The 23,025-nt window shown below is 45.6% G+C and overlaps 2 protein-coding genes across 9 annotated transcripts in view; one reads left to right on the top strand and one right to left on the bottom strand.

The window, feature by feature from the left end:
• SEMA6A (semaphorin 6A) overlaps nucleotides 1–18,972 on the bottom strand; it is a 179,075-nt gene extending 160,103 nt beyond the window's left edge. For 4 of the 8 annotated variants that reach the window (XM_083403728.1, XM_083403732.1, XM_083403731.1 and 1 more), the window contains exon 1: nucleotides 18,190–18,930. The gene's annotated coding sequence lies outside the window, so the exon portion shown is untranslated. Of the gene's footprint in view, nucleotides 1–17,493; nucleotides 17,568–18,189 lie in introns of those variants that run through there. The other 4 variants (XM_083403729.1, XM_083403733.1, XM_083403734.1 and 1 more) reach the window with 4 other exon arrangements.
• Nucleotides 9,015–18,112, top strand: LOC310659979 (uncharacterized protein). Its single transcript, XM_083404264.1, has 2 exons — nucleotides 9,015–9,959; nucleotides 10,159–18,112. Exon 2 carries the CDS (start codon nucleotides 16,767–16,769, stop codon nucleotides 17,835–17,837), a length of 1,071 nt encoding a protein of 356 aa, XP_083260390.1. The 5' UTR covers nucleotides 9,015–9,959; nucleotides 10,159–16,766; the 3' UTR covers nucleotides 17,838–18,112.
• Nucleotides 18,973–23,025: the final 4,053 nt, after the last annotated feature.

Below are 23,025 nucleotides of genomic sequence, written 5' to 3'. Positions count from 1 at the left end.
ATGTTTGGAGAACTGTGTGGCTATAAATATTATGTTTCTGCAAGTAAAGTTTTTGAATGTTAAAAGTCTGGACATGGGTTTAATTTCCAAAGAAGGGTGTTAGTCATATATATGATCTAAGCTTCTTAGGTGTGTTTTTGCCATTCCCACTTCAACAACCCAAACTACCCCCTCCTGCTAGCGTGGTTTGGCAGAGCGGCAAAGCCACCGCCACATCCATAGCCCTACTGTGCTCATGTCATCTGCTGCAGAAAATGGGCAGGGCAATTGGCTCCAAAGGCATAGCAACAGGCCCAAAATTGTGCCTGGTGTCATTGCGTGAAAGGAGTTGGACCATCTCAGCCCTACTTGCTCCCCACCCTCAGAACACATCGTTTTTGGGGCTTTCCAATGGCTCCTGCCCACACATTTGGTGTGCATGGAAGAGGGAGCTCAGTCATGGCTGGTGGGAAAGTGGCTGAGCTGGAAAGGGGATCCATCTAATCCAAACATAGTCTTGGGTCAGGTAAAAAGTGGGGTGGTTTGGATTGCTCTGTTAGTCTAGAATAGATCCAACCCACAGTAATTTCTGGATTTCCCATTTCTCTAGCTCAGACCTAGACCCAAAGAGATACACCAAAAAATATTATATCTTTTTATTGCTGTTCTAAGAACTAGATTTATTTTCTCGCTTTATTCGAATCCCTGCCTGAAAAAATACAGTAAGAATTTATTTGCATGAAAGGCCATTTTTGCTCGATGGGATACAGTTCTGGAGTTATGTTACATTATCACTTTCCTAGAACACATTACCGCGAATATTAAATCAATTTAATTTAGGTAATTTCTCATTAAGATGGTTAAAGATCAATAAGTCTGAACTGCAAAAGCTCACCATTTATAATTAATAAGTACAAATTATTCTACTACACCACCAGTGAGCTGAATACAACCAGAGCTTTATTTAAGATACATGATCATCATCTTTTTAAAATCCTAATGTAAAAATGGTTTTAATATGATACATTGCACATTTATTAAGAAATCTGTTCTTCAAGTGATACGAAATGCATTTCAAGTAAGTAATGTTTTGAAGAACAAATGGAAAGCGGAGTGAATCAAATACTGAGACAGTTAGATAATAACACCCCCAAATAGGCGCATTTTCCAGGAAGTATATTTCTGAATAAATATATATGATAAGGTTGCTCTGCATTTGTAGAAAAAAATACTTGTGTTATACACCTCTGAAAAGTTCATTAAATTTTGTGCACACTTACAAGAGGTACAGGGCCAATTTAAACATGGGTGAAATGGTACAGTCCTCACCTGAGATCACATCTATATGCACTCAAAATAGGCAAATAAAAACATTAAAAATTGGCAAATTCCTGAAAAGGAATCCACTTAAAATCCTTAACTCTGTGTACCATAGGGATGGATGTGGATATGTCTGAAGTCTGTAGAATAGTTCTATATTGGAAGTTAGCCAAAGCAGAATCTTCTTTTGACAGGTTCCAAATACGTCTGCACTTGAAACAATTTAACTGTGACACTTTCTTCTGGCTGTGTCTTGTTGATCCTGGCCATAATCTCATCCCATCCTAATGTACAACATACGACATATGCTATATGTCGCAAATGACTGATTTTACAATGATTCACCTGGGTTTGAGCTTACACAAAAGTTTAATCTTAGGCCAGCCTAAATGCTTGACGGTGGAAAATCTAAGAGTGTGTAAATATTTAAATAAATTTACATATGCAAATATGTTGTGGCCAGAAATAAGATTGTGAGGTTGAGCCAAGGACTTGACAGACCTCACTTGCCTTGCAGACCTGGAGGCCTAAGTTCAACAGCATCTTAAAGAACTAGAAAGGGTTCAGAAACTTTATGCTGTCCAAGTATAGCTGTCAGCCGTCCTTTATTTGGTGGGAAACTCCCTTATCCCACCGCCGTGTCCCGCTGCTGTCCTGGATTGATGATGTCCTTTAAATTTCCCAGGTTTCAAAGGAAGCAGCTCCTCTCCCTCCCTCCCTGCTGGCCAGGGAGGAGGGAGGCTCCAACCGTGTTGCTTGGCTGTGTTGCTCACCCAATAAGGAGTCTAAGAACGACTGGGGGGTGGAGCTTGCATACCTTGTGCCGATCAAATCGGCTGCGTTGCCTGGAGATTTGCCTTTGCTCAGCGCTTCCCAGCAGAGAGGTGACGGTGGTTTTCCTTGCTGCATCCCCCTTGCTGGGTTGCTGCACTGTGGGAACCACTGCTTGAGGCTTCGTTTGGCTGCTGGCTGGGCTTTCTGCCTTTTGCTCGGAGGGGCTCAGAAGTCGAACATACCTATACCCGGAAAATGCCTTATTTTGGCTGCTGATCCCTTATTTTCGAGGCTGCTGGTCCCTTGCTTTCAAATCTGTAAGTTGACAGCTATGCGTCCAAGGCATCACAGCCACAAATACACAAAGCCCAAAATCTAGATTACATGTTGTAATATGAGCCAAAGTCACCCAATAATACTAACAAAAATTACATGATTTGCTAATATCATACATACGATTGTTATGCAATACATACAGAGACGATTTGCCATGCATCCAACTGATACACGGGTCGTTTGGGAGCCAGAAGAGGGCAGAATAGAGCAGGCTTATGCGCACTCCAACAATGCACATGGGGGCCAGGAACAGAACCCCCATGCTTACTTTGCACTAGACTCTAGGCAACCATACCACAGAATGCCCAATGCATGTGCCTAAACTAAAAGCGTCATTTTAAAAAGATTTTTAACTGAATTTAAAAAAATTAAAATAGTCTTGGATCTCCATTTTTTGGGTAGTAATATAATCAAGTCCTTCATCTACTCAGAGCAGTCTTTTGCAGATAAATCATAACTGGAAAACACCAGGTTAAATGTAAATGTTAAACCCCAACATCATACACTACCTTTTATACAAGAGATGCAAACTTTCTTAAAAGAGCTTGGTTGTGTCCACATCTAACTTGACTAATCCAGAACAACTTCTGGGAACGCAAATGAATTTGTTTATTATCTTTTCAGCCTTGGATCTATGCTATGCCTTCCCCAATATCACTTTTCCTTTGAAACAAACCAGCTTCCACCCAAGTGAGTATTGTACTGTGATCAGGACAACTACTTTCACTGTCAAACAACTGAGCCATCGCAAGATTATATAGATTAACTGACATGCTCTTTACTTAGTGAGAAATGATTCCAGAATCTCATTGTGATGCCCTTAGGAAAAAATATATGGTTATTATGAGTTGGGGCAGGGGGAAGTAGGCTGTATGCAAGATCTTTCTAATCCCTGGATCTCACAGGTGTTAAAATATAAAACAGGTTAACGTCTGGTGTTGAGGTGATTGCCTGGGTGATGGGCCATTAATAGAACAAAGAAAAGGGAGCTCTGTTTGAAACAATAAATGGGTGTAACCCCTCCCTCAACTGAGATATGGTTAGAAGGTCAAAGCCTTAGTTTAGAGTTGCAGCGATGTGAGTTAGAAGGAACGTAGCAAGCTGGAGTCAGAGCAACATCTGAGAGCAATATTTGACTTCTGTATGAATCCAAGGCTGTGGCTATGAGAGAAACAAGGCCAGCAAAAGAGAGCCAGTGTGGTGTACTGGTTGAGAGCGGTAGTCTTGTAATCTGGGGAACCGGGTTCGCATCTCCGCTCCTCCACATGCAGCTGCTGGGTGACCTTGGGCCAGTCACACTCTCTCAGCCCCACTCACCTCACAGAGTGTTTGTTGTGGGGGAGGAAGGGAAAGGAGAATGTTAGCCGCTTTGAGACTCCTTAAAGGGAGTGAAAGGCGGGATATCAAATCCAAACTCTTCTTCTTTTTATTTTTGGGTAATAATAATAATATATTATTATTATTATTATTATTATTATTATTATTATTATTATTTATAGCCCGCCCATCTGGCTGGCTTTCCCCAGCCACTCTGGGCAGCTTCCAACAAAACACTAAAATACAATAACCTATTAAACATTACAAGCTTCCCTAAACAGGGCTGCCTTCAGATGTCTTCTAAAAGTTTGGTAGTTATTTTTCTCTTTGACATCTGGTGGGAGGGCGTTCCACAGGGCGGGTGCCACTACTGAGAAGGCCCTCTGCCTGGTTCCCTGTAACTTGGCTTCTTGCAGCGAGGGAACCGCCAGAAGGCCCTCGGTGCTGGACCTATTCTATGAACCCCTCCATCATGGGCTCAGGTTGTATACCTGCATAAATAAACCATATATTCTAAAGACGCATGAACCCCAGATAAGTGCCTGGAACCCCGGAATCTCGTACCGCTTGGAGATTGGGTGGCGCGCAAGAATATATTTCATTTCCAAGCTCCTGTGCCATCACAAGAGCAAAGGTTTACAACTAGCGCCCCTGATCCCCAGAAACTTGACGCATCTAGCATCATATAAACACTTATCCCTTTATCTATTTCATGTTATGAAACCTCAATCAGAAACTACTTCAGAGGAGGCAATAGTTGATAGTCTGCAAAAGCATGTTATTCAGGCTGCTGAAATGACATGCTTGAAGTTCTGATATTCATCCCTGAATGAAAAGTAGCTTATTTATAATTTCAAATGTCACTATGTCTTCAGACAGGTTCCACATCTGACAAACGTACAAGCAGCGCATAATCCTCTAGCATAGCTTTGACTAAAATGGTTTGCTTAACTGTTTTTTTCAATGTTATTTTCTTGAACATCAAATGCTTCTTAAAATTTATCAAATTAATCTTATTGAAGCTGCTGGAAAAGTTCATAGCTGGGTCCCACATGTTTCAGAGAGGGAATCTTTCCTTATATTCCTCCTGTACTAGCTTAGATCATCCTCTCAGACGGTGCTTCAAAGCTCAACTCCATAGAACGTGAGAACGGTCCTGATGAGAAGCAGCTCTTACATCAAGCACCTCTGGACTCCCGGCCCCAAGAGCCCAAATCCCCCTTCTCTATTGGTCTTGGTGGTGGTGCAAAAAAAGCATTTATTCCATTTGACCTCTGATTCAGTTGCCTTGTCTTTATTAATACAGTGGTACCTCGGGTTAAGTATTTAATTTGTTCTGGAGGTCCCTTAACCTGAAACTGTTCTTAACCTGAAGCACCACTTTAGCTAATGGGGCCTCCCGCTGCTGCCGCACCCCCGGAGCACGATTTCTGTTCTCATCCTGAAGCAAAGTTCTTAACCTGAGGTATTATTTCTGGGTTAGTGGAGTCTGTAACCTGAAGCGTATGTAACCCGAGGTACCACTGTACTGCTGATTTCGGTTTCCTTGCTCATTCGTTGAATTTGTTTTATTATGGTATGGCACTCTGAATGCTGGGAAAGGTGGCCAACAAATGGTTTTTAAAAATAAATGAATGAATTTGTCTCTGGGGGGAAGTCAATTACAATGCCACAGTGCCACAAACTGGAGTGGCAGGTGAAATAGAAGACAGGACTCTTCCACTTTCTACACCGTTGTGTGAAAATTTCAGATGTAGCCTGCTGAAGCTATACATGTCGAAATCGCCTCTTCTATTCAACTCTTTTTATTACATTGCATTGCATTGATATCCCATCTTTTTCTCCAAGGAGCTCAAGGTACATGCATCTCCCACTTCTCATTTAATCCGCACAACAACCATGTGAGGTACGTTAGGCTGGGAGGCAATGACTGGCTCAAGGTCACCCAGAGAGCTTCATGGTCCAGTCTGACACTCTAACCACTAAACCACACTGTCTCTCTACAGGTGCCCTGTCCTCTTTTGCATCTGGGTGACTAGCCTGAACCGGAACCTGCTCATGCTAACACTCCAATGAGAAGAGCAGGTCCACCACAACTTCTCCAGCGACAAAATTACAATATTTTTGAAAAACCATATGTAGAAGGATGCAGTACACGCACCACCCTTCGCGATATTAAAATTTAGCCAGCAATCCTATGGACGCTTGCTTGGAAGCAAGTTTCATTGAACTCAATGGAGCTTCCTTCAGAGAAGGCGCACATAGGACTGCACTGTGAATGTTTATCAGCTCAGTCGGTAGAGCAGGCACAGGCAAACTCCGGCCCTCCAGATGTTTGGGACTACAATTCCCATCATCCCTGACCACTGGTCCTGTTAGCTAGGGATGATGTGAATTGTAGTCCCAAACATCTGGAGGGCCGGGGTTTGCCTATGTCTGCGGTAGAGGAAGAGACTCTAAATCTCAGGGTTGTGAGTTCAAGCCCCATGTTGGGCAAAAGAGTCCTGTATTGCAGGGGTGTTGGACTCAATGGCCCTTGGGGTCCCTTCCAACTCTACAATTCTACGATTCTATAATTATGGTGTAATCAAGGTGAAGTTTGACATACCTATTTCATATGGAGTTGTGTGGGAGTCCAATTTTAAGATTAAAATGAGCATGACAATATACACTCCGTGGACCTGCTACTTACCTCCACACAACTCCTCACCCCACCAATGCTTTTAATCCTGCCAAGTTCACTTCTGATACTGGGACCTTGCTGAGGAGCAAGGTGTTCAAAGGGAGGCTCTGCAGAGAGGCAAGCTACGTATGGAAGAAGAGGGACAGCATCCCTTTTGCTGCCAGAATTGGATCTCACCACCCTGCTTTCTACACGACTGGGTCAGCTATGTGTAGAAACTCATGGAATTGCCACTGTCCAGTGTAATTTGACTTCTACTGAAATTTGTGTCAAGAAAATCTGCTTCTTGCTCTAAGTTCAGGGATGGGTGCCTTGTGTTTTAGTCCCTCAAGTTGATTAGCATTTTTCTGAGAAGCTAGTCATTGTTCTCGCAAGTACAGTGGTGCCTCGCAAGACGAAATTAATTCGTTCTGCGAGTTTTTTCGTCTTGTGAATTTTTTCGTCTTGCGAAGCACCACTGTGTATTGACGGTTTCCCATAGGAATGCATTGGCGGTTTTAAAAAAAAGGTGGAAGACGTTTTCGTCTTGCGAAGCAAGCCCATAGGGAAATCCGTCTTGCGAAGCAACTCAGAAAACGAAAAACTCTTTCGTCTTGCGAGTTTTTCATCTTGCGAGGCATTCGTCTTCCGAGGTACCACTGTATATATTTTCCTAGGAAGACATAACTCTGCATTTAGAAACATATAAGTGTAAAACTTGAGAACGAAATGTTTCTAATCAACGTGAAATGGCTATGGTTCTTTGGGTAACCAAAGTTCAGTCTTCCTTCATTTCAAGCTCAACACATGAAATAGCTAGTTTCCAGACACAAAAGTTCACCAGCTTGCAAGCACAATTAAAGAAAAGTTAATATCAGCTTGAGAAAAATGGCTTTATCAAAAACATATAATCATGCCATGTGCAGCTAAGAACCAAAAAAATTACCTGTATTGCCAAATGCCCTAATTTTCTCAACCATTCATCAACAGAAAACCCTTTCCTTTCCTTGCAGTAGATAAAAGCAGCCATTAGTCTCTGAACTGCAAGTTCTTGGGTGTGTTTTTTTTCCCCAGGAAGAAGAAAATCCTGGAGAAAATATCAGCTGGGTGTGCACATAACAAGGTCCAGAGAGACACATCCAGAAGTTTCCTCTTATGTTGAAATTATGTTGGAGCTGTTTTCTGTTCTTTCAGAGCTATGCAAGTGCCAGAATAACTGCAAGGCTTGCAAGTCCTAGTATATCTCAAGCCTTTCCCAAGGCACCCCAACACTATCTGAGGCACTGAAACTATGGCAACCGAATAAGAAAGCAGCTTCCATGATTAATAGATGAAGAGGCCAAGGACAGTGTCAAGCTAGGCCATAACTCAAGAATGGGAAAGGAATTAGCACAGAACCATGTCAAACTGGCACTAAACAGAAGATGTTGACAGGTATCAATGGTTTTCGTTTTATTAAAAAACTCATAAAATGCAGCAAATTATCTGCTTCCTCTTTTCTCTTTTCCTGAAAAGATGTATCCCATGCAAGTGGCGTGAGAGAGAGAGAGAAAGAGATAGAGAAATCCTCTATAATGAAGCACAGTTGGCTACTTAAAAGAGATTATCTGCTATTTTACCAGAAACTATTTAGTCCAGAATCACCATCCAGTCAAGTTTCCAGGAGTTAAGATGTAGATTTTGCTAGAGAGTCAGAAACAAGACCTTCACTTTCACTAGCTGCATAAGGATGCTCTCCTTTTAATTACTGAAAGATTCTTGTGAGGTTTTTGTGGCTAAGCAATATTGACGAAAAGCACATGGTATAAATACTGGGAGGGGAAAGTGCATAATCAATACGGCAATCACAATCCCACTCCAGGAAAATGTCTAGCTTTTATACGCTGGGCCCAGACTATGGCTGAATTCCATGTCATAAAATCATCCATTTGCTCCTGCTGCCATGAGTATTCGGTTTCCATCGAAGGCAGCTGGATATAGAATCCATAGGCGTAATGGAGTATTTCCCCGCCCCCCCCCAAACAACTTTTGCCAACAGCTTCATCCTGCAGTCTAGCATGTAGGCAAAAATAAAAATACCACAGATTTCAACATAGTATGCCTGATTCCTTTCTGGACATGTTTTGCTTGGTAGCTACAGAATAGAATTGTGAGGACCAATATATTCACAGTGAATTCCAAGTATCTTCACTAAAACACTGTATATAGTAATTGCTATTATTAAAAAAAAATACTTTTAAAGGGAAAGGTCAGTACTGAACGTAGTGAGTTACCATATGTCTTCCCTCTTGAGATGCGGCAACTGGCAGTTCTGTTAATAGCTGGCTTATCTTTCCATCCATGCTTCAGTCTCTACAGATACACTTTGGGATTTTATTTCGAAAAGCCCATTCAGACAAAAAGGAACTTGTAGTCTTTTTATACACTGAACAAATACTTATGTGGAGTTGGTAACATTCAGAAACAAAATAACATACCATGATTCCATATGGCAGCATCTCAATACGCTTAACATACAAGTTGGGGAAAAAAAGAAGAGTTGATTAAACCTTAAGGGTAAAGGGAACCCTGACCATTAGGTCCAGTCGTGACCAACTTTGGGGTTGCGGCGCTCATCTCGCTTTATTGACCGAGGGAGCCGGCATACAGCTTCCAGGTCATGTGGCCAGCATGACTAAGTCGCTTCTGGCGAACCAGAGCAACGCACGGAAACACCGTTTACCTTCCCGCCGGAGCAGTACCTATTTATCTACTTGCACTTTGAGGTACTTTCGAACTGCTAGGATGGCAGGAGCAGGGACCAAGCAACAGGAGCTCACCCCGTTGCGGGGATTCGAACCGCTGACCTTCTGATCAGCAAGTCCTAGGCTCTGTGGTTTAACCCACAGCGCCACCCGCGTCCCTTTTGATTAAACCTTAGTATGAATCAAATTTTAGACATGAATATATTTTACTTGGAAACTTCATTTTTTGTTATCGATTACATGCATTTACTGATATGCAGTGAGGGGAGATTTGTTTGTTTGTTTGTTTGCTGTATACTTTCTTCCAATTCATCCTATGCCTCTCTATTTAACATTAGCTGCTTTTATGCTTCTTAACTGTCATGAATAGTAAACAGTTTCTATATAAATTTATTTAAAATAAGCTATTCTCTGGCAGCCTAAATATTTAAAATGTTTAATTTTCAGTTTCCCACAGTAGGTTTCGGAACTTTAAAACCACTGTTTAATAGCTTGGTTTAATTGAGGTGGAAAATCTAACTCTGGTCTGTTACTACTTCAATGGTGGGAGTTCCTGAATGCTTGCTTCTTCCTACAAAACAAAAACCCTGCAGAAAACTAGATGGAAGGGAAAATGCTTTTCCTTGACTGCTATGTTACTATTCTCACTGGGATTCAAAAAACTGGTAAGTACTCAAATCATGTGTCCCATGCAGTGCAGGCGCCAATCTATCGAGCTCATACTATAGCTCTGTGACTGTAGCAAATGTTTGCTTTAGGTGTCAACTTTGGCTTCAAGGGGGGATATAAATAAAATAGCAACATACTAGGATTTGTCTAGTACAGTGGTACCTTGGTTTGCAACCGTTTTAGATTACAACCACGTCAAACCTGGAAGTGTGTGTCCCTTTTTTTGGATTACAACCCATTTTTTTTTTGGAGGCCCCATTGGCGAAAGTGCGTCTTGGGTTACAACCTGTTTTGGTTTACAACCGGACCTCCGGAACAGATTATGGTTGTAAACCAAGGTACCACTGTACACTATAGGTAATTCAGAAGAGGGTATCATTGTATTTAAGGAGTTAAATGTAATAACTCACAAAAGTTGGGCAGGATTCCACTGGATAACTACACGGAACTCTATGAAAATAGATTAAAAACCAAAACAAAACTACTGGAAATTCTAATTCAAGATTCCATAAATTTGTCTCATTTTCTCACCTCAAGACTGGCTTAACCATAATAAAAGTAGAGGTGTTAATTCATGGTTCAGGACAAATTCCTGATCAAGTAATTAAGTACTCATGACCTATCTTTCAGCACAAGCTGCCAAAGTTCTTGGATTTAAGCCAAGTTAGTCCCTCTGAAATTGACTGTACTAACTCTTCTTAAAGCCAGTTATTTTAGCTTATTTTATGAAGCATAAGTTGACCTACCAGTTGAGCAAATTTAGTTATGCTAACCGAATTGACATCAAATAGCCAGCCTGTGAAAAGTTTGCATAAAGCGAACTCTGAGCACTACCAATGTGATTAGAATCTTCTCCAGTGCCCCAAGGTGAGATCACAACACATGAACTTTCTTAGCTACCGACAATGCGGGTTTTTTTTATCCCATGCTTGTCCACAAAGATGCAATAGTCCATTGCTTACCAGGCAATGGGAGCCATTAGTCAGTACCAAATGGGCGAGTCTGTAGTAGTTACGAGGTAAGCCACTGGCCATGCAACTCTGCAGTTCAAAACCTTAGTCTGAGGCTAGGGGAGACAGCTAATAACATATTGAGGTGCAATATTCAAACCAAATGGTTATGATTATGGGCAGTGACCAGTCAAGTGCTATCTTAAGTACAATTCCTCAGAGGTCTCTTGGGTGTGCATCCAACAAAGTCATTGTGCTCTCAGAGCAACTTAAGTTCACACAATGGCACTATCCTACTCTTCTTCTCCTTTGTTGCTGTTGTTGTTTAGTCGTTTAGTCATGTCCGACTCTTCGTGACCCCATGGACCAGAGCACGCCTCCCGCAGTTTGGTCAAACTCATGTTATCAGCTTCGAGAACACTGTCCAACCATCTCGTCCTCTGTCATCCCCTTCTCCTTGTGCCCTCAATCTTTCCCAACATCAGGGTCTTTTCCAGGGAGTCGAGTCTTCTCATGAGGTGGCGAAAGTACTGGAGCCTCAGCTTCAGGATCTGTCCTTCCAGTGAGCACTCAGGACTGATTTCCTTAAGAATGGATTATTCTCCTACCACCCCCCAAAATTTGCTGCAGAGGCTTGGGTGAATCCCAGTAGCAGTTGGGGGGCATATGGGGAGAGAAGATAGCAGGGATGTTCTGCACAAGCACGACTTCACAGGAGATAATTAAAACTTGCTCTCTTGTAATTGTGCTTGGGATTGCAAGTTTAGTTGCAAATTGCTTTGGGAAAGGGCTCGTTGACACAATAACACCACATTTGCTTTGTGAGTGGCGTTTAACTGCACACACAAAAAGGCAAGGCACTATTTTAGAACCTGCCAAGTTGAGGTTTCAGGATGGATATGGAAAATGGTACCAGCTGAGAACTGGTAAAAGTGTTGAAAGCAAGGTGTTGAAAACACATTGGAATAAAAACATATTAAAGGCAGAATCCAGGCAGCTACAAGTTCTAGGCTTACAAACCTGATTCCTGTTGCTACTGTCCTGTTGCGACCGTGGAGTGAAAACAGCAGCTGCCAACCCACAGACAGCAGCATCCTCTCTGTCAGGTGACCTGATCGCTGTATATCTCTTACCCATCTAACTGTGATGCTTTGAAATGTACTTAGTTAATTACTAGAGGCACTTCACGACCACCAATTAAGACATTACAGAAGAAATACTAGCTTCTGGCTTGCTTCTCTGGGATGGAGGAAACACTGGAAACCACTTGGAAGAAGATGCAGATGTAATGTCTGGAGAAAAGAGTCAAATTAAAAGTTGGGCGAGATCTTCTGTAATCAATGTTCTGGGTTGAGCATCGATCTCACCAATGACAATGACAAGTCTTGTCAGTGTAGACTTGACTAAATAATTACATGAGTATGCATACACCCACAAATTGAGCCTTTATCATTCCTTCCTCTCTTCCCTCTTCTTAATGTGTTTTTAACTTTTAGAAAAAGTTATGTTCTATGTTCTGAAAAGGCTACCAATTTTCTGAATTACATTAGTGCCATGAACAGCAAAAGTTACGTTTCCCTAGCCAGGTGATGAGGCGGAAACTATGTCCTGAGCTGCAAATAATTGTGAAGTCGTCCACTCTACAGAGAAGGGCATTTACATTAGAAGTCCTTCTTTGGCTGAGATCATATCCAATAGGTTACTTAACATGTTTTACTCATGCCTGGTTGGTTTTAATTAACTATGTGGTTACTTTTACCAGGATTGCATTGGGGTTGGAATACTCAGAATGTACAACGAGTTGTTAGTTTTTCCTCCATGATATGATCCACTAAATATCAGCATTCTCTGACTCAAACATATGTCAGGGATGAGGAACCTATGACTCCAACATCTGAAAGGCAACAGGTTCCCCATTTTTTCTACCTTGGAAGTAGAATGGAATCTGTTCTGGAATTCAATTCCACTTCCAAAACGTTTAAAAACCAAAGCGCAGCTTATTATTGGCTGCAGGAAGCTCCTGTAGCCAATCAGAAGCCGCAGAAACCCCACCGTTTGGCTTCCAAAAGAACTTTAAAAAACCAGAACACTCATTTCCGGGTCTCGATTGTTCGGGAGCCAAGGTGTTTCAGATCCAAGGTACGGCTGTATATGAATGCATTTATTGAAGCCCTAAATTGTGCAGATCTTGTTCACAGCTCACAGATGTCAACCAAATTAGCTTTGTTGAATAATCCCTTCTGTTTTGGTCTTTGAGATATTGAATTATGTCATATAGAAAAGGAGGTAATAAAGGCACCACTTTTGTTCCTATGCCATGTTCTCCTGCCTCTAACAGCATATAATCTGCCTCAAGAATCTAAAATGTTAGAGTGCACTTGAAATCCCAGCGTCTAACTGTTCTTGGTCTGTAACCTGTCAGGTTAATGAGTGATAGATTTCTACAGAACACACCGGACATTCCTCTAGATAGCACAGCAATGTATTCCTGCAAATAGGCAAAGATGCACCGCATTTGTTAGGTGAGGTCAATTTAATCCTTTTATGCCTTTATTGCCTTAAACCATGTGAGCGCCTTTCATATGCATTCATGTTTAGTTCTTCTTGCTCTTGTGGAGGTGACAAATCTCCCCTTTCCTTTACCAAACAAGCACACAAACAAGTTTACAACTGCCGACTTCCTTTTAACGAGCACAGTTCTATTTTGGATTTATCACAGATCATTAATTTGCTCTCTTTTTTATCAATGAAAGCAGTTCCTTGCCCTTAACCCCTGCTGCCCTTTTTTTTCCAGACTCCAGCTGCACTAGCTTCACTCCTCAAATTACAACCTGTGGAAAAGAGCTATGGCTCTAGCATCTACTTTTGTTACCATGAAATAGCTGGGGATGTTAAGTAGAAGTGTCCTTTATCCATTTGAGTGCCCAGTTACTTTCCCTTTCAGGAAGCTTGGTTTAGCACATGAAGTAGGTCTCTTTAATTATCAGAAAAATAAGCACTATGATGTTAACTAATGGAAAGTATGGGGAACATATGTGAAAATTGGATTCTTTTTACTCATGGTTCAGATCATCTTTGACTTTTTGTACAAAGCGAACGAACAAACCAACTATCTCCTATCTATTGTATTCCCTGCAGCCACTCCCCTCCCCTCTATACAGTGTTTCAGCATTCGCAGACAGCATGTACCAGTTTTCAGTTCCTCCTTATGTTAAGCTCTTATTAAAGTCAGTAGATTTTCCCAAGTAAGAAAGGACGAAGGCCTATATATAGTTGTCCGGAAGATCCAGATTAAGTTTTATAAACTATCAGTGTTTAAATGGGATCATGCCAATACCATGAGAAATTATATCACGTAGAGAAATATCTTGGCAGTGTACTTTCACTTAAAGAAAAGTCCCAGTCATCTCATGCACTGAACAATATATGCAGTTGTTACTTAAAAATAAAGGTCTAAAGAGCCTAGTTCTTCCCTTGCCTCCACTTTTTCACTAAACAATGTGAAGAGACACAATGCAATCCTATGCATATCTACTCATAAGTAAACCTTATTGATTTCCATGGGACTTGCTTCCATGGTAAGTGTTTTTAGAATTGCAGCCTGGGAGTCCCACTCAACTCAGTAGATCTTTCTTCAGAGTACACATGGATAGGATAGGATATGCTCTGTGGAGCAGTTAATTAAAGCAGAAAAAAACTACAAACTCTCTGGGGTTTTGGAAAGTAATATTTCTAGGTATCAACAGAGCCATCCTGCAAGGTTTCTTAAAGCACCTCCCTCTACCCTACGGAAATATATTCCTAGAAAAGCAGTATGTCCAGGAAACAAGAATGGCAGAATCAAGGCCAAAAAAGTGACATTCCAAGAGTCCCAACTGGTTTGTCTGCTTTTTAAAACAAAGGTCACAATACAAAAACAACATTGTCTTTCACAAAAATAGTAGAATATAAAAGAACAACAGTTGGAGACAGAATTCTGCCACTTTTATTTAATGTTAGGTTAATAATTAACCTTGGTTCTGAATTATGATGTGTGTTGGTAACTTCGGTTTAATAGAAATTGCTTGATGCATTCATGAGGATTTAACTTCCATTGTGTTGTGGATGACAAAATATTCCCATCACAAACCAACCAAACTGATTGCTTCCTATTTGAACAATCTTAAATCTACAGGTTTTCAATTATATTTGTAAGAACCCACTCCTGGGGAAAGAATAGTTTCCTTCACAAAAATGGGAGCAGATATACAAAAATATGCATACAGGGTTTAGGAACACAAATGCTAAGAAAACAATAAGCATTGCACAACGAAGCCAGCTATAGAAATTCACTGGTCCCAGATAACTATATCCATAAACCACAGCACTCCACTTTTCACTTTGCTAAAACTGAATGAAAACTCAAGAGATTGTGATTTATTTATTTTTACATTCAGCCTTGAACTCGGCTTTTCAGTCACCACAACCAAGCGGATTTTCACTTCTCTTTCCATGAAACTTCTGCAAAACAAAACACTGTGTGAACCAGCCATCATCTCTACAAGTCCCCGCCCCCCTTCTCTAAGAAAACCTTGAAACTTGTTCCAGCAATAGTTCCTGGAACCTGACAATACCCAAACTGGATTTCCCCGCGTCTGGATCCAGAACCCTTTGCCTAGATTGCTGCGAGCTGTTCTGCCGAATGATGCTCAGGGGAAACCAAGCCAGCAGCCAGCAGTTCCCAGCCTCTCTCTCCCCCCCCCCCCCCCGCCAACTCCCCTGAGCTGCCTCAGTTCTGCTCCACTTCTCCAACAGACCAGCAGGCAGGGAAAACAACACATGGGGATTTGTAGGCTTCCCACTTTCACTCATGCAAATTCACAGCCAGAGCACTTAATACACATTACTCTCAGCCCAGAGCTTTCCAGGCTCATGTAGCCAGCACACCTTAACAGCTAGCACACCACCAGCACCAGCCAACAGCCTCTGCTCTCCCTTCAGCTGCTGGGCTGGCTTAAGGTGGTTGGTGGTAATACTGAGAGAATCTCCCACTGACCTCTTTATCATTTTTATTCTCAAAGGAGTCTGGGCAGTGCTGGGAGGGGGCCTAGCAGCTTCCCATGAGCTGCACCTCCTTCCCCAGTGAGTGGAGAACTCCCATTAACTCCTTCCTTTTCCAGTCTTTGGGCATTATCTTCATCCAGTCAGCAGTTTTGAGGGAACAAAAATTTCTGCCAAAGGACTTTCCACGTTCACACCATTCCCTAGTGTCAAAGGGAAGTTAGGGGAGAACAACTGAAATGTGAGGTTTGGGGGGCAGCGGTAGTTTATAAAATAAGAGGTACTTGGTCTGGGGGGGGGCTGCATAGAAACTGTACTACTGTCTGCCCCCAAAATCCTATTCCCTTAACCCCAAATAGGAGAGCTGGCTGTGGCTATTAAAGTGGTGAGGGAAAGGCACTCTGCACATGCTCAAAGGCACACCCCTTCACTATTACAGAAAGTAATGCATTGAAAAAGGGTTCGTCAGCTAATACTTGGTGAGCCCTGGCTCAAATTAATCGCTGCTGGCCAGGCAGAGGGTGGTATGCACGCAAATGCCCATGGCTTCACAATATGTATCACAGCAACTTTTTAACATGTCACCCCAGTGCCTCAGGAACAGGTCGGTCTCCCAATACTATGATATACAAAGGACTTAACAGCACAAGGAGTTCTGTTTCCCAAGGGACCACGTTGCCTGGCCCTTTCTCTAGCGCTCCCCTTTCTCCTTCTCTAGCATTCCCCCTCAGGCAATGTGCATTATTACCTGTGCAGGATCACACGGGAGCGTCCTCTCCCCTCTTTTGCCCAGAGCAAGCAACCTTCAGCTACACCTTCCTAAGTTCTCTTCGAAGGGGTCGTGTAAGCCCCATTGTCCTCCCCACTTCTAGGTCTAGACACATCTCCCATGCTTTCGGTGGTCCAGGGACACCCATAAGGGGCTGAAGGAGGTGCGCACACAGCAAACCACACGGGTGCCAACTTAAATAAAATATGGGGGGTAGCAGTTTAGCCTCGCCCCGCATAATTCATCACAAGACATGTTTGCATGGCGATGTCCATCAACTTGGGGAGACGGCGGCCCCCTCAGATATTTTATTTGGGGGAGGGAGCAAAGGTACCTCGGCCCCCCAGGAGTTGCCTGCACACACACAAGCGGCAAGAGAAAGGGAAGGCGCCCCATTATTAACTCCTCCCTTCCGCGGAGGCTGCAGGAGGGACTTGAGGGGGGAGAGAGTGACCCGCGAGCGCGCCACCCCTGCTCTGCTCCCCCCCCCCCAAAAAAGGGAGCAACGGCGACAGGAACCTTGCCCTGCGCGGCTCCGAAGAGGCTCCGCTCTCCCCGCAGACACCAAACGCCTCTCCTACTTCGCTTTCTCCCGTCAGTTCTCCAGAGAGAAACCGACTCGACAGCTGCCCCTCCCCTCAACCGCGGGGTGCAACAGGGGGAAGAGAGAGGAGCAGCAGCAGCAGCAGCAGCCCTCCGCCCGCGCCAAGCCCCGTCCCCAATCTCGCAAACAAAGCCGGAGACGGGCGGCGCCGTCACACACGCTGCCCCCCCCCCCAAGGGACCAGGGTGGGCACCGGTCACTGCGCCGAGAGCGGAGGAGAGGCGTTGGCCCCGGCAGGGGAAGGCGAGCTCGGGGGGTGGGGGGACAGGGGGTCCGCCTCTCCCTCAGCCCCAAGTTTCCCTCCTGGCCCGACGGCTTCGCCAGCCCACCTGCCCCCGCCGCTCGCCGCCGCCGCTTCTCCTCCGCCGTCACATTGTCTCCGAAACAAAGACTCCACGCCCATCCTGCTCGCCCCCCAAGGAAGCCTCGTGCGGAGCGACGGGGAAAAGCCGGGCTCGGAGCTGCACTGCCCGCCACCGAGGCGGGGTGTGTGTGTGTGTGTGTGGCGCGGCTTCACAGCCCGGCAGCCGCCCCTCCCCGCGGCGGCCAAGCAAGCGGGCAGCTCCCGGGCAAAGTGTCCCCGAGCCGCGAAAGCGAGGGCGCGGGGCGGAGGGAGGGCGCTGGCGGCGCGCTTTTGCAACAAAACAAACGCGCCCAGTTCGTGCAAGATTAAGAGCAGGGCAAGAGAAATCAGGCGTTCTCCCCTCCCCGGGAAACTGTACAGCGCGCGTGCACACACACACACACACAAACCCGGACCCGGGTCAGGGGAGAGAAAGTGGCTCCGGCATGGAGCGTGCCCGAGCAGTCCTCGCCTCCTCCTGGCTAATGCAGCCGCCGCTGCCGCTTCACCATCCTTCTGCTGTCCTGCAGGACCTGGCGCTGCAAGCTCCCCGCGCTTGCAAACGCAGCCCGGAACAATGCCCTCGTGCATATCCCGGAGCGCAGAGAAGCAGCAGCGCAGTGCATGGGGATGGGGGGGGGGGAAGAGAGAGAGAGGAGAGAGGAAAAAGGAGTTCACGTACCTCGTCGGTGCATGTATCTGGGAGGCTTACGAGGACAGGACTAGCTGATGGAGTGTCCCATTTAGTAATCCATTTAAGGGGATCGCTCCGCGAAACTCGATCCACTCTCGCCTTTGCAATCCTTTGTCATTATTACCGGCGTGCGTCCTAGGGGGAGCGGGGCGTGTGTGTGTGTGTGCGCGCGCGTGGGGCGGCGGCGTGTGGAGGTTTTGGGTAGTGGGGGGGAAGATTCAATATTTCGACTTTGGGGGCTGCGATGTGTCCATCTCCACGGAGGGTGGGGGGAAAGGGGGAAAGGGTTGGGTGTGGGGAGGGGGAAATCAAAGAGCTCCGGTTACTCCTCTTCCCGAGGCCACTCGCGCTGCCACTCCAGTAAGTCCCCTTCCGACGGGTCGTGGGAGAGGAGAAGTCCTTTCAGGGTCTTGCGCTGCCCCTCCGAAAAAGTGCTCCCGGCGGGCGAGGCGTCTTGGGGGGAACTCCTCGTCGGCAGGCAGAGCTGCTTGTGCCCCGGCAGGAGAGCGCGCTTCGTCCCAGCTCGCCTGGTCATTGAAGTGTGTGTTTGGGGAGGACTTCGCAGCAGCCTCTCTCGCTCTCTCTCTTTCTCTCCCGATCTCGCCCTGCCTCTCTTCCCACTGCGAGTCTCCGTCCCAACTCTTCTGTCACTGGGAAGCAGCTTGGCTGGAGGTGGAGTCAAATCCCGGGCTGGATTCCGCGGAAACGGACTGCCCCGAGCATGACATCCACCTTCGCCCACTTCTCAAACAGCCAGCCCATGAATGTGTGGGGGGGGGGATGGGTTTGGTGGGGGGGGGGGGCGAGGAGGGCATGGGGGAAGGGTGGGTGGGTGCGGGCAAAGTGCCAACACACCCACAGAAAAAGAGAAATCGGGAGCCCTCCCTTTATTCCGCGCTCTCTTCTGTGCATGTAACTGATGGGGATTCTGATGGGAAACCCGGGAACATGGAGAAAGTTTCTTCTGCCTAATTAAATAAAAAAAGAGATTTGTTTGAAAAGGAAGAAGAGGAAGAAAGCCTGAGAAGAAACGCTACCAGAGACGAGCTGCGAGAAAGGATTTGTTCATCGATTTTTTTAAAATTGAAAAGTTTAAACTTTAAAGGGATGTGTTAAGTCCTCCTTATTCAAACGGCAATACCGGGGATGATTTTCCCACTGCAACAAAGCGTTGCCAGCGGAAGGCGTGCGCAAAAGGAACTCTGCTCACAATTTAAGAATAATCTTTTGGAACGAGCCTAGCCTAAGTTTTTTTTTAAAGAGGATTGCAACCTGCTTCCAGAATCTTTCACCCACACAAACGCGCTAATGTCCTCATTGACAACAGCTGCACTCTAATCAATAATGGGGGCAGGACTTCAAACCAAAGCAACCTCTTGTCTGTATTTTGATCTGACCGTTTTGGACTTACCCACAATAAGGAGATTTTAGATTTTCCAATATGGAAAGCGTATGTGTGTGTTTAAAAACAAACCCTTGGGGATCTACCTCAATGTTGTACCCATATTCCTCCTTCCACGAACTTTATCTTGGCAAAGAAAACCCCCCCAGCCTGTGTTAAAATATATAGGTGGATAGATATGAGAACCTTGCCCAAAGTTAGCAAAAAACCTCGTTTCTCTTTCTTCCCCAACCTTAGTGTCCTTTATCTAGCAGCAAAATTAGCAAGCGTCTTGTGAGACCAAGCCATTTAAGTTGACTTGACAGTCAAGCTGCCCTTGTCTAATCGCTCTGGAGTTTATTTAGTTTTTATGATTCGGATCAAACTTCCACGGATTCTGCCCGTAATGATGGCGAAAGAGGAGAACAACATAGTTTGCGGGCGGGGGGGGAGCGCGTGGAACGAAGAAGGGCTGCATAATATGGATTCTTTTTGTAGCGCTGGAGAAAAGAAAAAGTGAGGAAGGAATTAATAAAGCGGGCCCATGTGTGGCTGTGTACGAAAGACAAGGGAGCGTTACCGGGAGACGGCACCGCAGCAGCCGAAATGCCAGCCGGGGCCGGCGATCATGAAGCCTGCACGCCTCCCGAATGGCTCTGAGTTTTACAGCGCGCACAGTATTTCCCTTTTGCGTAAAGGCGAGGGGTCTATAGCCAAGGGAGAGGAGTCGTGTAACAGCTGGGGATTCGCTTCTTGCTGTTCGTCTCATTGGCCAGAAGGGGACGCATCACCAGTAAAGTTTTTCCTTTTCCCCCTTTTCTAAAAGTCACAACGGAGCAAGGGCTGATCAAACTTACGAAAAGTTTGGTCGCCCACCGCGATCCCACTCTAAGGCGTTGCAAGAACAGCGCGCTATCACCACTCCTTGATTTTTGGCAACATGATCGGGCCCGTTAAGGGAACAGGGCTCCGGCTGCAACTGGGCATTGGCCCAGTTCCCAGCCTCTGACCAAACCCTCCTAAAACCTGGGCGCCTTGCAGCGGGTGCGGAGACGAGCCCAGTCCTCGTCTGGATGCGCGCATGCTCTCGCATGCAACCTGCGCGCCCGGCCCGCTCTGCTCGAGTTTCCAGGGCTCCGGGCGAAAACAAATAAATTGCTGGAGCTGCGTGCGCGGAGAATGCTAATCGGACATCCCCCGGGCTGGGCAGCGCGTTGCGATGCTCCTAGGGGGAGATCTTTGGCACGATCCTTCCCATCCGCTCGCCTTTCTTCCTCTCCCGCCCTCCCTTTCCCCCAAATCCCAGCCCGAGAGCTACTGGCTGGGTTAATCCGTCCCTGTCTCGGAGCCAATCAGCCCAGGGAAGAGCAGTAGCAGCGCTAATAAATTAATCCTCCTGCTTCCCAGGCCCCTCCCGCCTGGGAAAGCGACTGGCTGCCGCTAATCCTAATGCTGCTACTTAGATAACTAGGAGAGGGCCACCAGCGCCCCCAGCGGCCAAGGCGGCGCAGTGCGAGAGGAAGGAGTCTCGCCCCCCCCACCCCCGCGGCCAATCGCCTTAGCATACTCCTTGTTTCCCCCAGCCTGCCCCCCGCATCCCCCCCGCGCGCCCCTCACTCCGCGGCTGATTTACATGTTAATTGTGTCTGAGAAAACTTCTTTAATTGCCAGAATTAAGCAGAGCAAACGGATTGCTTCACAAGCTGAGCCAAATTAATTCCGGGTTTAGCTCCTTCCCTTAGAGAAGCAAACAATTAAGCTGTCTTGTTTGCTCGGTGGCTATATTTGAATGTTAGACACACTGACTTTTTGGAAAGTTAGGGGAGGTGTCCCCCACCCCTCCCGCTCTTCCCTTATTCTTCTTTTAATATGAAGAAAACGGGAAAGTTTCCCAGATCCGTGGAGTTGAAGAGAGAGGGCAAGCACTTGCAAACACTTTTTAAATTGAAGAAAGAAAGAAAGAAAGAAAAACAACGAAACGTTCGTGCACTGATGGTATATAGATTTTATTGGCCAAGCCTTGATATGCTGGGTGTTTAATTAGCCAGGAAGTCATCTGAAGGTCTCTAAGCATCTTCTGTTAAGGCGATCTGTTAGGGTTTGGTTGCATCCTGCATTACAGATGCATTGTGAGAAGCAACTTGGACCATATGACCTTCACTGTCCCTTCTATGAATAAGGATCCATTCATGCAGCCACAGCGGGACTGGATCAGCAAATTATTTCCTACATAAGTATTCCCCCTTCACTTCAAGTAACTCAAGGTGACATGCAGGATTCGACCACCCTTACCTTCATGACAACTCTATAAGCTGCCCAGAGTGGCTGGGGAAACCCAACCAGAGAGGCGGGGTATAAAGAATAAAATGGTTGTTGTTGTTGTTAGCATAGCAGCCAACTCTTAGGGACTGAGATCCTTTCACTACCTCAAATTTTTTTGAGCCCCCCCCCCCCCAAGTTTATGGGCATTACCATTCAAATGGTGTGTCAGCACCGCATCTTGTGATTGATTTTGTGGGGCAAATGCCCCCCTATTTTATTCAAGTGGGAGGGAGGGAGAGACTGCTGTTGTTTAGTCGTTTAGTCATGTCCGACTCTTCGTGACCCCATGGACCAGAGCACGCCAGGCACTCCTGTCTTCCACTGCCTCCCGCAGTTTGGTCAAACTCATGCTGGTAGCTTCGAGAACACTGTCCAACCATCTCGTCCTCTGTCGTCCCCTTCTCCTTGTGCCCTCCATCTTTCCCAACATCAGGGTCTTTTCCAGGGAGTCTTCTCTTCTCATGAGGTGGCCAAAGTATTGGAGCCTCAGCTTCAAGTGGGAGGGAGGGAGAGACTAGCCCAGCCCAAAATTACATTGGCTTCTTGCTAACATCTTCATATGATTGCTCGTAAACCTGGACTGCAAGTCAACCCACATTTGCAAGCTTCGGCATGAAGCGGTTGCTTTGATGAGCGTCGGATTCCCAGAGGCATGCTGTTTCCCTGCCTCTCCAGCCTCGATTTGTGCGTGCCATTGAAAGCGGGGGGGAAAAGAGAGTTGTGGGGATGCTATTTTGGTTCTCAACAAAGTGCAAGTCGATCGCCCCCTACTTAAATGTGCAGTAAACATATGGGCATGGGCCACAGGGATGAGTGCATTATTCTCACACTCTCGTTGCTACTCCACCTGCCTTCAAGCTTTTGGAGGGCAACTGGCTGAAGCGGGGAGCTTCCTGTTCTTCTATCCACAAGTACAGCTTCAGACCCTTCACAAATGGCAGAACGACTGGCTCAGCTATAGGGGTGGAGCTAACATGCTCATCCCCATGGCTCCCCGTGGCATGAAGAACACGCCAAAAGGTCTTCTGTAAAAGTACAATTCGTCAGCCCGCCCCCTTGGCAGCTGTGCCATGTAATAAACATGAACTGAGAAATGAGCATTAGATCAAGCAGTCACTGAC

Source organism: Podarcis tiliguerta, assembly GCF_965153285.1.
Source record: "Podarcis tiliguerta genome assembly, chromosome: 11".
NCBI lineage: Eukaryota > Metazoa > Chordata > Lepidosauria > Squamata > Lacertidae > Podarcis > Podarcis tiliguerta.
Note: the sequence above shows the minus strand (reverse complement) of the source record. Positions and strands in the feature narration are given on the sequence as shown.

Bases quoted from the DNA above. Each gene is read 5' to 3' on its own strand.
- LOC310659979 (XM_083404264.1), top strand. From the start codon at position 16,767: ATGGGGGGTAGCAGTTTAGCCTCGCCCCGCATAATTCATCACAAGACA.